General features: G+C 56.4%; 1 protein-coding gene across 3 annotated transcripts; it reads right to left on the bottom strand.

Moving 5' to 3' along the window:
* Positions 1–3,354: 3,354 nt before the first annotated feature.
* FGFR4 (fibroblast growth factor receptor 4) lies at positions 3,355–14,253 on the bottom strand. Of its 3 annotated transcripts, XM_041750590.1 has the most exons (19): positions 14,104–14,240; positions 13,704–13,804; positions 11,408–11,551; positions 10,476–10,739; positions 10,303–10,383; positions 10,016–10,182; positions 9,322–9,445; positions 8,611–8,801; positions 8,331–8,469; positions 7,835–8,028; positions 7,581–7,726; positions 7,372–7,493; positions 5,734–5,844; positions 5,459–5,649; positions 4,955–5,077; positions 4,792–4,862; positions 4,419–4,556; positions 4,139–4,244; positions 3,355–4,055 (listed from the first exon to the last, which is right to left on the bottom strand). In XM_041750590.1, exons 3-19 carry the CDS (start codon positions 11,496–11,498, stop codon positions 3,909–3,911), a joined length of 2,406 nt encoding a protein of 801 aa, XP_041606524.1. In that variant the 5' UTR covers positions 11,499–11,551; positions 13,704–13,804; positions 14,104–14,240; the 3' UTR covers positions 3,355–3,908. The 3 variants fall into 3 exon arrangements, with proteins under 3 accessions (XP_041606524.1, XP_041606523.1, XP_041606525.1); XM_041750589.1 differs by lacking the exon at positions 13,704–13,804 and having other exon boundaries at positions 14,104–14,253; XM_041750591.1 differs by lacking the exons at positions 13,704–13,804; positions 14,104–14,240 and adding an exon at positions 13,448–13,697.
* Positions 14,254–14,460: the final 207 nt, after the last annotated feature.

Below are 14,460 nucleotides of genomic sequence, written 5' to 3'. Positions count from 1 at the left end.
TCTCTGCCTCTCTCTCTCTGTGACTATCATAAATAAATTAAAAAAAAAAAAAAGAAAAGAAATGCAAATTTCAAAAAGAAAAGAAAAGCAAATTTCCAGGCTCCACCTCAAACCTACTAAAAAATATAAACTTCTGAGGTGGAGCCCAGCAATCCAAACCCTCCAGGTGATTCTGATAATACGGTAAGGTTTCAGAACTACTGATTAAAAAACTAGCAACGCAGTGCTTGTTTCTGGTGTTCAGTTTTGGGGAAGGAGAATATTGATAGCCTCTCTTCTTTAGCCTCTGAACAGGGGAGCTCAGCAGGAAGAGGGGCCCAGGCTGGAAAGGGCAACCCAGGAGGCCTCTCAAAAAAATGAGTTGTTTTTTTTTAATTTAAATATTTTATTTATTTATTCACGAGAGACACACACACACAGAGAGAGAGAGACAGAGACACAGGCAGAGGGAGAAGCAGGGTCCATGCCAGGATCCCGATGCGGGACTCGATCCCAGATCTCAGGATTGTGCCCTGGGCTGAAGGCGGCGCTAAACCGCTGAGCCACCTGGGCTGCCCCCAAAAATGAGGTTTGAGGGACGCCTGGGTGGCTCAGTGGTTTAGCGTCTGCCTTTGGCTCAGGGCATGATCCCGGGATTGGGGATCGAGTCCCATGTCAGGCTCCCTGCATGGAGCCTGCTTCTCCCTCTGCCTGTGTCTCTGTCTCTCTCTCTGTGTCTCTCATGAATAATAAATATTTAAAAAATAAAATAAAAATGAAGTTTGAGTGAGATCTACAGGACAAGTAAGGTTTGGCTAGGTGAGAGTGGGGAAGAGTGTGCCCCAAGAAGTGTGTTCCCATGGGGGAGCAGCCCATGTGAGGTGGTAGGGCTGAAAGCCATAGGGCTGGAGTTCAAAGAGCCAGGCCCGGCACATCCACCTGTGTGCATGGACATTCCATTAGCAGATATCTCCTACTTCATGCAAACCCAAATGCTTTCCTAGTTCTCAGACCAGTGGGCCTCAGGGCTGTGGGAATGAGTTCTGCTCTCAGAGCACCTGGCCCAGAGCACTGACTCTCCCACTTGCCCCCATGTAACCTTGGGCCAGTCACTTCCTTATTCTGAGCCTCGGTGTCCTCATCTGGGCAACAGGAACATAAATGCCTTCCAGGAAGGGCTGCCACAAGGAGGGAATGAGATCATGGCAAGCTGGCTCTGGGGGCCATTCCCTCCTAATCCCTGAGCAACAACAGCCATTGTTGACTGAACACTTAAAACCATTCTCTGAGACCTGTCACCCTTCCTGTGTTTTAGGCACGGAGAGGGGAACTTTGGTCATACCCCCCCTTTGCCCCTCACCCCCTGCCCTGCTACACACACTATGGACAACCTGACTTTCCCTCCCAGGTGTCCATTCCCTCCCAGCAGCCTCCTGCTCCCTGGCTGGGACTTTCTGTCAATCTATTGGTTGCTCTCGCCAGAGCCCTAATAGACACACACCCAGCAAGTGGCAGAGTCTGGAGGTGACCCAGTGCTTTTTCTGCAAGCTCCCAAGACCAGTATCACTGGCTAGGAAGCCACTCAGAGCTCTGGAAGACTTAGGGGACCAGGCTCCAGATGCTGCCATACTGATCTAGAGGCTCGGGGGAGGGGAGATGGAGCAGGAAAGCTTGCATGGGGGAATTAGCAGCATCTGTCTCCTTCTGACTTGGGACATCAGGAATGTGGCAAGTGTGTGCCTGCCAGGGATGCTGGCAGGGAGGGGCTACAGAGGGGGTAACCGAGCCCCTCCCAGCCCCCATGACCTACCAGGCACCATCTGCCCCTGTCACTCCGAGTGACCTAACTCTGGTCTCTTATGTGCACAGGAGCTGCAGGGAACCTGGACTTGGGGTGGGGGAGCCAGCTCAGCTCCTTCCTTAGTCCCCCATCCTTGTGACCTTGGGCGGGTCACATTCTGTTTCTCTATCATTCAGTTGGGAAGATTGATCTTTGTCTGGTGAGGCTGTGGTGAGGGGCAGTGCTGGGTGGCTGAGTCTGGCTCAGCAGTGGACTCACAATGGGAAAGTGGAAAAATGAGAGTTCTCATTCTCATCCCCTGTCTTTACACACTACTCTAGCCTCCCCACCCTTTCCTCCTGCAGGTGGGTTCTTAGAGACCTGCCCATCTTGTGACTGACTGGGCTGAGCACAGTGATCTCCAGGGGGAGATGAGGCTTGGAGGTGGGGCTCAGTCAGAAAGGCAGTGCATAGGTTGGGGGTATGATGAAACCCAGAACAGGAAGAGAAGTGTGACCATGAGCCCAGCCTCTGATTTTTTTTAAAATTTATTTATTTATGATAATCACAGAGAGAGAGAGAGAGAGAGAGAGGCAGAGACACAGGCAGAGGGAGAAGCAGGCTCCATGCACCGGGAGCCCGATGTGGGATTCGATCCTGGGCCTCCAGGATCGCACCCTGGGCCAAAGGCAGGCGCCAAACTGCTGCGCCACCCAGAGATCCCCCAGCCTCTGATTCTTATATCCAGGCCCTTCTGACCCTGTATATATTTTCAGCTGCCACCCCAGGGAGGCTATGGAGCAATTCAGGTGGCCTCCACCAAGGGTCTGTCCTATCCCAGGAGAGGACAGGGCAGGAGGGAGCACCAGGCACTGGGTTAGGTACCTCCAACCCCATGGTTCAAGGGCCACAGAGCAGCAGTAACTGCCTGGCTGGCCCCCGGGGAAGATTCCAGGCTCAGAGTCCTGGGAAGCTGATCTCCGTGTTCCCCACAGAGGGTGTTTGAGAACAGGCCATGACAGCCTCTCCAGGGGAAGACCAGGCAGGCAGGGACAGCTGCAGACTAGCTGGGCGGCAACCAGCTGCTGCCCGGGAGACTGGCGGGGGGCGGGGGTGGTGGCAGTGGCAGGCACAGCCCCCACAAGCCCCCAGTCTGAGCAGCAGAGCGTGGGAGCGGGCAGCAGCCTTGAAGCTGGGTTGCAGGCTTTCACGCTGTGTTAACGGTTGGCTTGGTTAATGCTGAGCAGATGGGGGTGGGGTGCTGCCAGCGCCCTGGGGACAGTCCCAGGGCAGGCACACACACACACAAATGGGGAGTACGAGAGTTTCACCCCATGGATGGTGCCATGTGGACTCCTCTGCCATCAGCACTCATTCAGACTATCACATACACAAGACGGTGCTGGTAAGACAGACCAAGACAGAGGTGCACACGGGTTCCGGGGTGCACCCTGGAGTAGCTGTAGGAGGACACAAGCCCAAGGCCTGGCACAGAGCCCTCAGTTTGTGTCATTCAGGTAAAACTCCCAGCTTGGGGATCCCTCCATCCTGTTTCCCCTCCATTCACTGCAGGGAAGACACCAGGAACACAGAGGTTTATTTCAAAAAATAATTTATAAAAGGCCATTTGCTTCTGTGTTTTTTAGGCAGGCTTCCAGCTGCTCAGCTAGGAACACAGGAGCCAATGCTCTTTCCACCAAGATGCTGGGACAAGCAGGAAAGGGGAGGCAGGGAAGCTCTGGGGGAAATGGGGTTCAGAGGCCCAAGACCTCTCTTGGTGCAAGGAAGCAAGGAGGTTTAGGACAGCTCTACAGCTAGGTCTGGCTGGCCAAACCCCTGGCTCAAGGACTGAGTGCTAAGGCCCAGGAGGCCAGGCAGAATCCTAATAGGCCATGGTTCTGAAGGCAAGGGCAGGCAGGGCCTTAAGGCTGGGTTGGAAGTCTGGTTTGGGAATCTGAGGCCAGAGTAGCAAGCCTCAACTAGGGGCCCTAGGAACAAGGATGGACCTCCCCAAAGCAGAACTAGGGATCTGGGATAGTATCCTGAAGTTGGGGCCCAAGGCCACCAAAGTTGAGCACTGCCAGGTTGTAGCTAAGCCAGGAGGCCAAAGGCTGCTGGCCTGCCTGCCTATACCACCTTGTGCCCCTGTTCATGTCTGTGCCCCAGGGAAGGAGAAGGAGCTGGGCCCCAGTGGCAGGAGGTCATGGCAGAAGACAGAGTCGTTGGAGGAGCAGGTGCTGCTGGCATCCCCACCGGCCGGGGAGTAGGGTCCGAAGGTCAGGCGGAGGTCTAGGTACTACGGGGAACAGTGCTGGTCAGTCCTAGTAGGCAGCTGGGATGAGGGCCAGAGGGAGGTCATGGGCAAGAGGGGAGCAGTACCTCCTCGGAGACGGCCAGCAGGACCTTGTCCAGTGCCTCTACCAGCTGCTTGAAAGTTGGCCTCTGAGAGGGTGCTGCATGCCAGCACTCCCGCATTAGCCCATACCTGGTAGAAGGGGTGGAGGGTCAGATATAGGGGCAGGGTTTGAGGAGGGCAGGTAGGGCCATTCAGCGGCTAAGGAGGACATGGTAACATAGAAAGAGGAGGCTGGGCCCGAAGGACAAGATCAGAGCAGAGGCTAAGGAGTGTATAGTGGAGGAGAGGAGGGTGAGGCCTCACAGCTCTGGGGGGCAGTTGGGGGGCCGGTCCATCCGATGCCCCTCCCGCAGCAGTGAGAACAGCTCCTCCACAGGGATGCCGGGGTACGGGGAGCCCCCGAGGGTGAAGATCTCCCACAGCAAGATCCCAAACGACCACCTAGAGGCAGGACCAGGCAGGGCTCAGCAGGGCACCCAAGTTCAGCTTTGCTTCCTACTCCAGGGGCCAGGATGGGGGAGCTTGCAGGCATGATCCACCACAGAGGGTAGGGATTGAAGTCTGGTCCCACTCTGGACCTAGGGTTGTGTGACCTTGGGTGATTGCTTTGCCTTCTTTGTGGGGTAGGACAATGATTGCTGGCAGATATTCCAGACCCTCAACCTCCAGGACTCACACGTCACTCTGGTGTGTGTAGACTCGGTCAAATAAGGCTTCGGGTGCCATCCACTTGACAGGCAGGCGGCCCTGAATGGGAGAGGTAGGGACACTGATGTGGAGTTCCACAGGTCCTGGTACCCTCCACACCCCCCTTGCCAACCCTGCCCTGCCTCCCTCACGTTGCTGGTTTTCTTGTAGTAGTCAATGTGGTGGACGCCACGGGCCAGCCCAAAGTCAGCAATCTTCATCACATTGTCCTCTGTCACCAGTACGTTCCGGGCAGCCAGGTCCCGGTGGATGCACTGGGGGCAGGGCAGGGGACTTAGGTTTATCAGGACTCATGGCTGGATGATGGACACACTGTATTTCACAGTAACCCTGGGAGTAGGCATCCTTCACTCATTTTACAGATGAAGAAGTCAGATTCAGAGAGGGGAAACTGAGGCTGACTTCAGTGCCCACACCCCCTCCCTTCCATGGCCTCTTCCCTGGCCCTATGAGTTAGGGACTGAGAGCAAGGAATGCGGACGTGCAGTGTACAGATGGGACATATAGAAGGGGCTGGAGGCATGTAGACAGGAAAGGGGAAGAGAGGGAGAAGACGGGGACATTCAGTGGCACGGGCAGGGAAGTGTATAGATGGAGCAGTCAGAATGGTCCAGAATGCTGCCCACTGCCTATACCTTCCTCGACTCCAGATACTGCATGCCTCGGGCCACCTGGTAGGCACAGGAAACCAGGGCGGGGAAGGAGAGTGGCCCCTCACTGCTCCTCAGCCCATCAGGGCTGAGGTCGGGGCCAGGGGGACGCCGGGCCCGCAGGAACTCCCGAAGGTTTCCCTTGGCGGCACACTCCACAATCACATACAGGGGTCCTGTAGAGGTCAGAGGGACAGGGAAGCTGCTGAGCCTGTGGCCCCACATCCCGCCACCCTGCCCTCAGCCCTGTTCCAACCCACCTTCCTGAGTACAGACACCCAGCAGATTGATAATGTTCTTATGTCGGCCGATCAGCTTCATCACCTCCATCTCAGAGACCAGGTCTGCCAGGTCCTTGTCGGAGGCATTGTCTGCAGGGGTGACAGCCAGGGTGATGGACATGGGGGAGCTGCAGGGTCGGGGACAGGACATGGAGTGCCGGGCCCGGAGTCAGAAAGGTCTGGACCTGAATTCCCACTTGGCTCTGGCATTTAAAAAGTTGTCTGACTGGGACGCCCGGGTGGCTCAGAGGTTGAGCGTCTGCCTTGGGCCCAGGGCATGGTCCCGGAATCCAGGATCCAGTCCCGCATCGGGCTCCCTGCATGGAGCCTGCTTCTCCCTCCGCCTGTGTCTCTGCCTCTCTCTCTTTTTCTCTCTGTGTCTCTCATGAATAAATAAATAAAATATTTAAAAAATAATAAGGAATAAAAAGTCATCTAACTTCTCTGAACCTTGGGATCCTCTTGTATAAAATGGGACAAAGGATCATGCCTTGCCTCTCACAGCAGTTGCAAGGAAGCAATAAGACCAGGGATGTACAGGAGGCAGGCCTATCTGTGAGGCAGACAGGAGAGAGGAGGAAGAAGCTCTCTTTGGAGATTTGGCGTCAGTTCCTGAATGGGGTGAGAGCTCCTGGGGGTGGGAAGCAGGCTGGCGCCCTGAGGCCTGGTGTCCATCTGGCCTGAGAATTCAAGAGTGGGGTGCAGCCAGGGGAGGCTGGGAAGAAGCTGCTCCAGATTTTCTTGAGAATGCTGAGGACCGGGGGCTGACCTGTGGCCCGGGGCCAATGACATACCCCTCCCTGCCAGACCTCCCAATGCACATTTCTCAATCCCTCCCTCCCAGAAAGTACCAGGTGGCCCCAGCTGTGCAGAGAGGAGGGGGTGGGTGAGGAGAACAGTGGTTTTGTAGAGGAGGGACACCAGTGAGAGGCCCCGATGGTAGGTCCAGGTGTGTCCTATGCACTTTGGGGCTGGTGCTTGGGCTGTTCTAGAGTGGAGGACACAGAGGAACAGATCTGGGAAGGGGCCCAGCTGGGGAGGCTGAAGATGTGACTTGAGGGGACTGGGGGGAATGAGATGGAAGCCTACAAGACCAAGGCTGACATGGGGCCAGGGCTAAGATGGTCTGACCCTAATCACCCCAAATCCTTGTAGTCATCATCATTCCTGAGGTTCGTGTAAAGTACCTGGTATAAGTCATTCCTGAGGCCTGGAGGTAGGGACTACTATTTACCCCCAGGTGACCCATGAAGAAATAGGCTCTGAAATGGCTTGCCAGGGCAGCCCAGGTGTCTCAGCAGTTTAGCGCTGCCTTCAGCCCAGGGCGTGATCCTGGAGACCTGGGATCGAGTCCCACGTCAGGCTCCTGCATAGAGCCTGCTTCTCCCTCTGCCTGTGTCTCTGCTGCTCTCTCTCCCTCTCTGTGTCTCTCATGAATAAATAAATAAAATCTTAAAAAAAAAAATGAAATGGCTTGCCAGGATTGGTAGCAGAGCTGGGCCCTAGGCTCAAGGGCGGGGTCCTGTAGCCCTTCTGGCCACCAGTGTTCATAGTCGCACCATGAGCCTCTTTTGTTAGTCCCAAGGCCACAGCATTTCCCCCGGGGTCACCACTCACCCTTGAGCATCTTGACAGCCACAGTGCTGGCTTGGTCAGGCTGGGTAGGGTCCATGCCAAAGGCCTCTGCACGTACTACCTGCCCAAAGCAGCCCTCCCCTAGTGGCTTTCCGAGCACCAGCCTGGAAATAAGAAAGCCGAGGCCTCAGCCATATGAACGTCATTCCTGCCTGGAGCCTGCATCCCGATCCTCCCTCCATGCAGCATACCTGTCCCGGGGGAACTCCCACAGTGGGTCGAGAGGTAGGTCTAGACTCACAAGGCCAGAGAGCAAGGGAGGGCCACTGGAGGAGAGACGGACACCCCGCACCAAGGATGAGCTCGATTTGGCCGAAGAACCCGATTCCAGGGAGAACTGTAAGGTGGGTGACTTGGTCAGCCTGCTGGAGCCGAACTGGGTTAGGAAGGCAGGCCAAGAGCTTCACTACAGGATCACGGCAGGGGGTGGGGAACAGCATGGTACCTGTCGGGCTAGAGGGAAGCGGGACAACTTCTGCACGGTGGCGGGCTGCCTGGGCTGCCGGCTGATGAGTACCTGCCCTCGATACAACCCAGCTAGTAGCAGGAGGACAACCAAAGCCAGAGAGCCTGACACGTACAGAATGATGTCCGTGTACCTGGCCTCGGATGCTGCTGCTGTCCATGTGAGGTCCTCCTCTGCCCACACACAGACACACATATAGACAGAAAACTGGTCAGTGGTTAGACGGCCAGCTCTGAATACTCTAACTCAGGCCTCACAACTCCCAACACACTGGGACAGTCACCAAGAAAGCACACCCATAACCCAGCGGGTCACATGGCAGTCACACGGGGATGTGCACAGAAGAACCACTACGTGAGCAATCAAACACATAAGTCTACACACCATGTCCCAAGCACCACCGGCCAAGGGACACAGCCCACCGTTGACTCACAGCAGAGTTGCTGTGGCCACCCCTGGCCTCTCAAGTGCTCACCTGGCAGCACTGTGAGCCAGGCTGACTGGTAGGAGAGGCCAATGGAGTTGCCTGCCAGGCAGGTGTATTCGCCTGCATCCTCAGCTGACACGTTCCGAAGGTATAGGACCTCCACCTCTGAGCTATTGATGTCTGCTGTCTGGGGATGGGGGACACACTCAGGGGTCACCACGGGGACACGGGCCACACTGTGGCCAGGAAGGAAGCTAGGGACAAGTGCCTCACCCCCCCCCCACCCCATGGGAGAACGGTAGGGTTTGGGTGCCGCTGGGGGCTGGACCTTGAGGACTTGCACGTAGGGGAAGCCGTCGGCGCCAAAACTGCTACCATTGATGACGATGTGCTTCAGCCACTGGATGTGGGGCTGGGCGTCGCTGTACACCTTGCACAGCAGCTCTACGTCGCTGCCCGCCACGGCTGTGGTGTTGGCCGGGAGCCCCGCCTGCAGGATGGGCCGGTGCGGGGACCGCTCTGGGGGCCGGGCCAGGTGGTCAACCCTGACCGGTGGCACCCACAGAAGGACCCTGGCCACCTGCCTCCAGCCCCAGCTCAAGGGAGGGAACTTTCTGATATGTAGCTCAGACCTTGTCTGTCCCCTGCTAACCCTGCTGAAACCTTCCATAGCTCCCCAATGCCTCTGGGGTCAAGGACAACTTCACTGTCTAGCATTCAAAACCCTCCACAACATAGCTCCCCGCTTAAATGCCACATCCCAGGCATACACCTCTTCACAAATGCATTGTATTTGTTACACCTAGGACCTTTATTCCACCTGTGCCCTCTGCCTGGATGTCTTTTCCACTTTGTTCTCAGCTGACCTCTGATCGTCCAGGCCAATGTTACCCTCTGTGCTTCCCTCTGGCCCAGTGGGACACTTGAGGCAGCTTGAGCCATCTAAGACTTAGTCCATATTGCCTGCCAGACTGGGCCCTACCTGAGGGCAGTGTCAGGGCTCCCACCCCCATACCGCCTTGCCTGCCCATCCGCTCACCCAGCACATCCAGTAGGTAGCTGTAGCGGATGCTGCCCATAGAGTTCTCCACGAGGCAAGTGTATGTGCCACGGTCTGAGGGCACCACACTTTCCATCACCAGGCTCCAGTGCTGGTGGCGCAGCTGAGGGCAGGGGAAGCGTCTATGAGTGGCCGTTCACCTTTGCCCACCCAGGGGTCCAGCGCATGAAGAGGCTAGATCCTGCCCACGAGGGTCTTCTTAAGCTCTCAAGGCCCTAGGGAGGCCAGGCCAGGGCTAGAGACCCTGGGAGAAAGGAAAAGACTCCAAGAAATGTCTGAACCCTGGGTTTAAGTCTTCAAGTTTTAATATGGCCTCTTCCTGGCTGTATCACCTTGAGCCAATTTTTGCCCTCCTTGAGTATCAGCTTCCTCACTACAACCTGGAACTGACCCGACAGGGTCTTATCATGAGAATTAGCTGCTAAAACTCCATACCTGCCAGTCAGTGAGCCTTTCTGGTTTACAAGGAAAGCTAAGCCTGAGAGATTAAGTCATTTGCAGGAGGGTGGCAGAGTGGGGACTTGAATCAGAGCCATCCCAGTCTGATATCTAGTGTTCCTTCTAGAGCCTGTAGCTGCCTTTCTCATTAGAGAAAGAGTGACTGCTAGGTATGAGCAGACCAACCGGGGAGTGATAATGGAGGAGCAGATGGTCTTAGAACCTGGAGACTCACCCGAATGCCTCCAATGCGATGCTCCCCATGGAAGTCCTGTCCATCCTTCAGCCAGCGGATGGTGGGCATGGGGTTGCCTGCAGCTGGACAGCGGAACTTGACGGTGTTCCCGGCAGGCACTGCATGAAGTTTCTTCTCCATGCGCTGAGGGTGTGTCCAGTAGGGTGCTGGAGGGGAGGAGAAAGGAGAACTTAGTGCCCCCGGGATGATCACCTGCTTCCACACAGGTCTCTTCTCAGTGACCAGCTGGGAGGTAGGGATATGAGTCCTTGAGGACTCATACTGACCTTGCTGGGAGTAAATGTGCCCATTCCTGGAGACCCTGTGGGCCTTAGGGTCCTCGTTGCCATTGCTAGAGGTCAAGGAGTCTATGTCAGGGAAAAAGAGAGATGTCTGAGGTCTAGGATGAGGACGTTTTCTCTTCCCAGGCACCCTTTAACCCCTGCTAGACACCCCTTACCATCCACAACCAAGGTAACATTGTGCAGGACAAGCATGGAGCCTCGTGCCAGGCAGAGGTAGCAGCCAGCATCCTCCGGTAGGAAGCTGGCGATCTCCAAGCGGCCCCTCCAGCCTCGTACCCGGCCAGCAGGTGGTAGGCGACTGCCTTCCTTGTACCAGTGGCCACCACGTTCAGCTCGCCCACAGCATAGCCGCACAGGCTGCCCAAGGGCCACGGTCAGCTCCTGTTCTTGCTGCTCTGGGCTGGGGGCCAGGCAGGGCTCTGTGGGCCAAGGGCAGAGGTCAGTGAGCCCCACAAGCCTCAGAGGAGTGAGCCCCCTGTGTATGGAGAACATGCTGGATGGGCAGGGCACAAGTACCCCTTGACACATGCTGGACACCTGCTGCTCCTCAAATATACACGCATAATTATATGCTACACAGATGCAATACGTAAGGCAATCGCCATGCCTCTGGTGCACATCACACACACAGTGCTAGATTGGACATGCCATTGCCTCACACACACACACACACACACACACAAACACATGCTATAGGTGCTACATACAGGGCACATGCCACACCTCCAGGGCACAGCACACTCACAGTACATATACAACACATGCTTCCTGGGCCTCCCAAACCATATACCCAGTGCACAGAACACACACACACACACACACACACACACACACACACACACACAGCCAGGGGCTCACCACCAGCTCTGCAGCCCAGCTCAGGACCCTTCACCCTGCAAGGCCATTCCTCTCTTGTGGACATAGAGATAGGTGGACGCTTGCTGGGAGCCAGACACTGAGTCTCAATGGTTGGGCCCTGCCCTGTTGTCACCTCCTCAGGGACTGGGCCAGGATCCTTTCCAGCTTTGCTCAGCTAGTAGCTCCATGTGCCCACCCAGCCCACCCTCTCCCACCTTAAAGGCCATACCTAGTTCTATTTCCTCAGAGGCTTCAAGGGACAAAGCTGGAGCCCCAGACACCTTCACCAGGACCCCCAACAGGGCCAACAGCAGCCACATGTCCTTCCTGCTGATCACAAGGACCCAGGCTGGGCTTACCACCAACTGCCTTCCTAAAAGGGAGGGAGAAGAACTTCTGATAGACCTGCACATTTTGCATTGCCATTCTCCTATTTTGTGGATGAAGAAACTGAGACAGGAAGTGGCCAGGACTTGTCCAAGCCTCGCCCTCCCCCCCATCACGCAGCAGCAAGGCAGAGACTAAAAGCTGTGGCCAGAGCCCAAAGCTTCTTCAGGGGGCAGGGCTGGGCTTCCTGCTCTCCTCCAGTCCTGCTGAGACGCTGGCACAGGTTCACAGAAAGGGCAGTTTGGGGATTCTTTCCTTGGAGGAAAGCAGAGAAAGGAGACATATCTTCTGCTCACTCTCAGCACACGTAATTTATTTTTTGCTGAATAAATGAATTTATTGCTGAAGAACTCCACCCCCCAAAAAAGGAAAAAAAGAAATATAATACGAGGCCAAACTTTAGCATCTGGATGTTATCTGATCTGACCCACACTTCTTATAGCATTGCTGACATTTTCCTGACCAGCTTTGAATACCTTCAGTGACAGCGCACTCACTACTAACAAAGCAGCACATTCCATGGCAAGAGAAGTTCTTCCTCGTTCTGAACCAGAATTGCATGCTTGGGAATGCATCTGTTTTTTGTGTCCTCACAACTCCATTTGAGGTGACTCGGGCTCTATGTCTGACAAAGCCAAGTTCAAATCTGGACTCTTACCAACTTGCAAGTTTCTGTTCCCCTCTGGATGCTATCTTTAAAGGACTGCTTTGAGGATAAAAGAGACCATATGTAGGGGCTGGGAACACAGAATGTTGGAACGTTCTTCCCTTCCCTCTCCATGACTGTCACCCCAGGTCTACCTTTGGCCAATTACCTCCAGTTCTGGTGCAGTTCTTGTCAGGTATCACACCCACCCTATTCTTCTGACACCAAAGATGTCTCCCCATCCCCCAGAAGGAACACTCAAAACAGCCTCAGCTGGGGCAGGGGAAGAGGTGACCAATGTAGTCCCAGGGGACCACTGGCTATTACCTGGAACTCATTAACAGTCAGGAGACACTGGTGTCTCTGAATCTACCTTGCCCAGGAAGCCCACTGCACCCTTTCTCTTCAGTCACTGCCCCATTTCCAGCTCTGATTCTGAGGCAGGGAGCACTTCACCTGTCCTGACCAAAGCTGTCATCTACCCCTTCAAACTGCTCCTTCCCGGGATGCTGGGTGGCTCAGCAGTTGAGCGTCTGCCTTCAGCTCAGGGTCTGATCCCGGGATCTGGGATCGAGTCCTGCATCGGGCTCTCTGCAAGCATCCTGCTTCGCCCTCTGCCTATGTCTCTCTCTCTCTCTCTGTGTGTGTGTCTTTCATGAATAAATAAATAAATCTTAACAAAAAACCAAACAACCCTGCTCCTTCCCTGGGTTGCCCCTGCAGCTGGGGCATCATCTCTTCCCATCCCCCTTCCCCCCTCCCTCCACTTCCAGTCCATCTGCCTCCTCAATCCTTTTCCAGTCCATCCCACCTCCCTTGCTTGGACCCAGGGCAGACCATAGTCATCTCTGGCTTGGGCCTTTGCAAATGTCTCCCTTGGCACTCCAGGCTCTGCTCTCTTGCAGGGCTTTAGAAATCACAAGAATCTGCTATGTCACCACCCCATATCCCCCAGCTTTTAAGCCCTTAATGGCTGCCCATGTCCTGCAGGATCCAGTCTATAGTTCATCCAGCATTCTAGGCCTCCCTCCCTACTCTTGTGGGTATCTTCGGTTGTATAGTCGGCTCCTTCAGCATCTTCAGCACTGAAGCCATTGGCTTTCAAAACTGGGCATGTCTTCTCTCTTGCACAGACACACCTCTGTGTCCCCATTTCTCCTCTCCACCTGACTTAGATGCCACTGTTCCTGCACCCACCCCCAGTTTCCATGGCCCTCCTCCATAGAATCACCTCACCTTGCTCTGCTGCAGGGGAAGCCGCCCTCTGGGTCTACACCTCGAGCTGGGAGAGGGTCAGGGAGACCTGGGGATTTTATTCCTATTCCCAGGCTGCTCGGACCTTGTAACCCTTAGTCGGATCACACGTGGCCTCTGACAGACCAACCCACCGCCTTACTCAGGGGCTGAAGGATCTGACACACAATCAGACAGTCCTGGGTTCTCCTCCGGCTGGAGGGAGGAGCGCAGGGGGGCCCTGGGCAAAAGACTGCACCTCTCGGATCCTCAGCTTCCTCATCTCTCCTCGGGGCACGCAGACGGCCTGGCAGCCGAGGGACCAGCGCGCTCTTCTTTCTCCACCCCTACCCGGCCACCCTGGGGGGAGGTGCGAGTCGGCAGGTCCGGAGGGGGAGCTGCAGGGACAGCCGCCCCGCCCCCGCCCCCGCCCCGGTGGGCAATGAGTAACCAGCTCCACGGCCAGGGTGCTCTTTGGACGGAGCGGGACAAAAGGCCCTGTGTGCGCTGCGGGTTACTGATTTACCCTCTCCTCCACCCCCCTTCCCAGAGGACGCCCAGGTCCCCAGTGCCAGGAGGGGGCAGCTCCGCGAGCCCCGCTGCCGCTCGCCCTCTGGCGGCGGGGAGCGCAGCCCGAGCCCGCAAGGGGTCCCGCTCACCTCGAGCCTCCGTGGTCCCGCTCCAGACACAGGGTCCCAGCTCACCTGGGCCCTCCTCCGCCCCGCTCCCGGCTCCGGCTAGTCGCGACACCCGCGCCCAGCGGGGACCGCAGACTCAGCCGGGGCGCTCCTCCGCCCGGGGCCAGAGAGTCAGGAATGCACCCGCGACAGCGGCGTGGCCGCGGGAGGCCCAGGCCCCGCCCACCCGGGCCCCGCCCCTCCTGGACCAGCTCCATCCCGACCGCGGCTGGGGGAGGACCACCCGGCGCCCGCCCATCTCCGGCCCCTCCGGACCAGCTCTATCGAGACGACCGGGACGCGGCGTCCGGCCCCCTGGAGACCAGTCCCCAAACCCAA

Source organism: Vulpes lagopus, chromosome 3 (genome assembly GCF_018345385.1).
Source record: "Vulpes lagopus strain Blue_001 chromosome 3, ASM1834538v1, whole genome shotgun sequence".
Classification (NCBI taxonomy): Eukaryota; Metazoa; Chordata; class Mammalia; order Carnivora; family Canidae; genus Vulpes; species Vulpes lagopus.
Note: the sequence above shows the minus strand (reverse complement) of the source record. Positions and strands in the feature narration are given on the sequence as shown.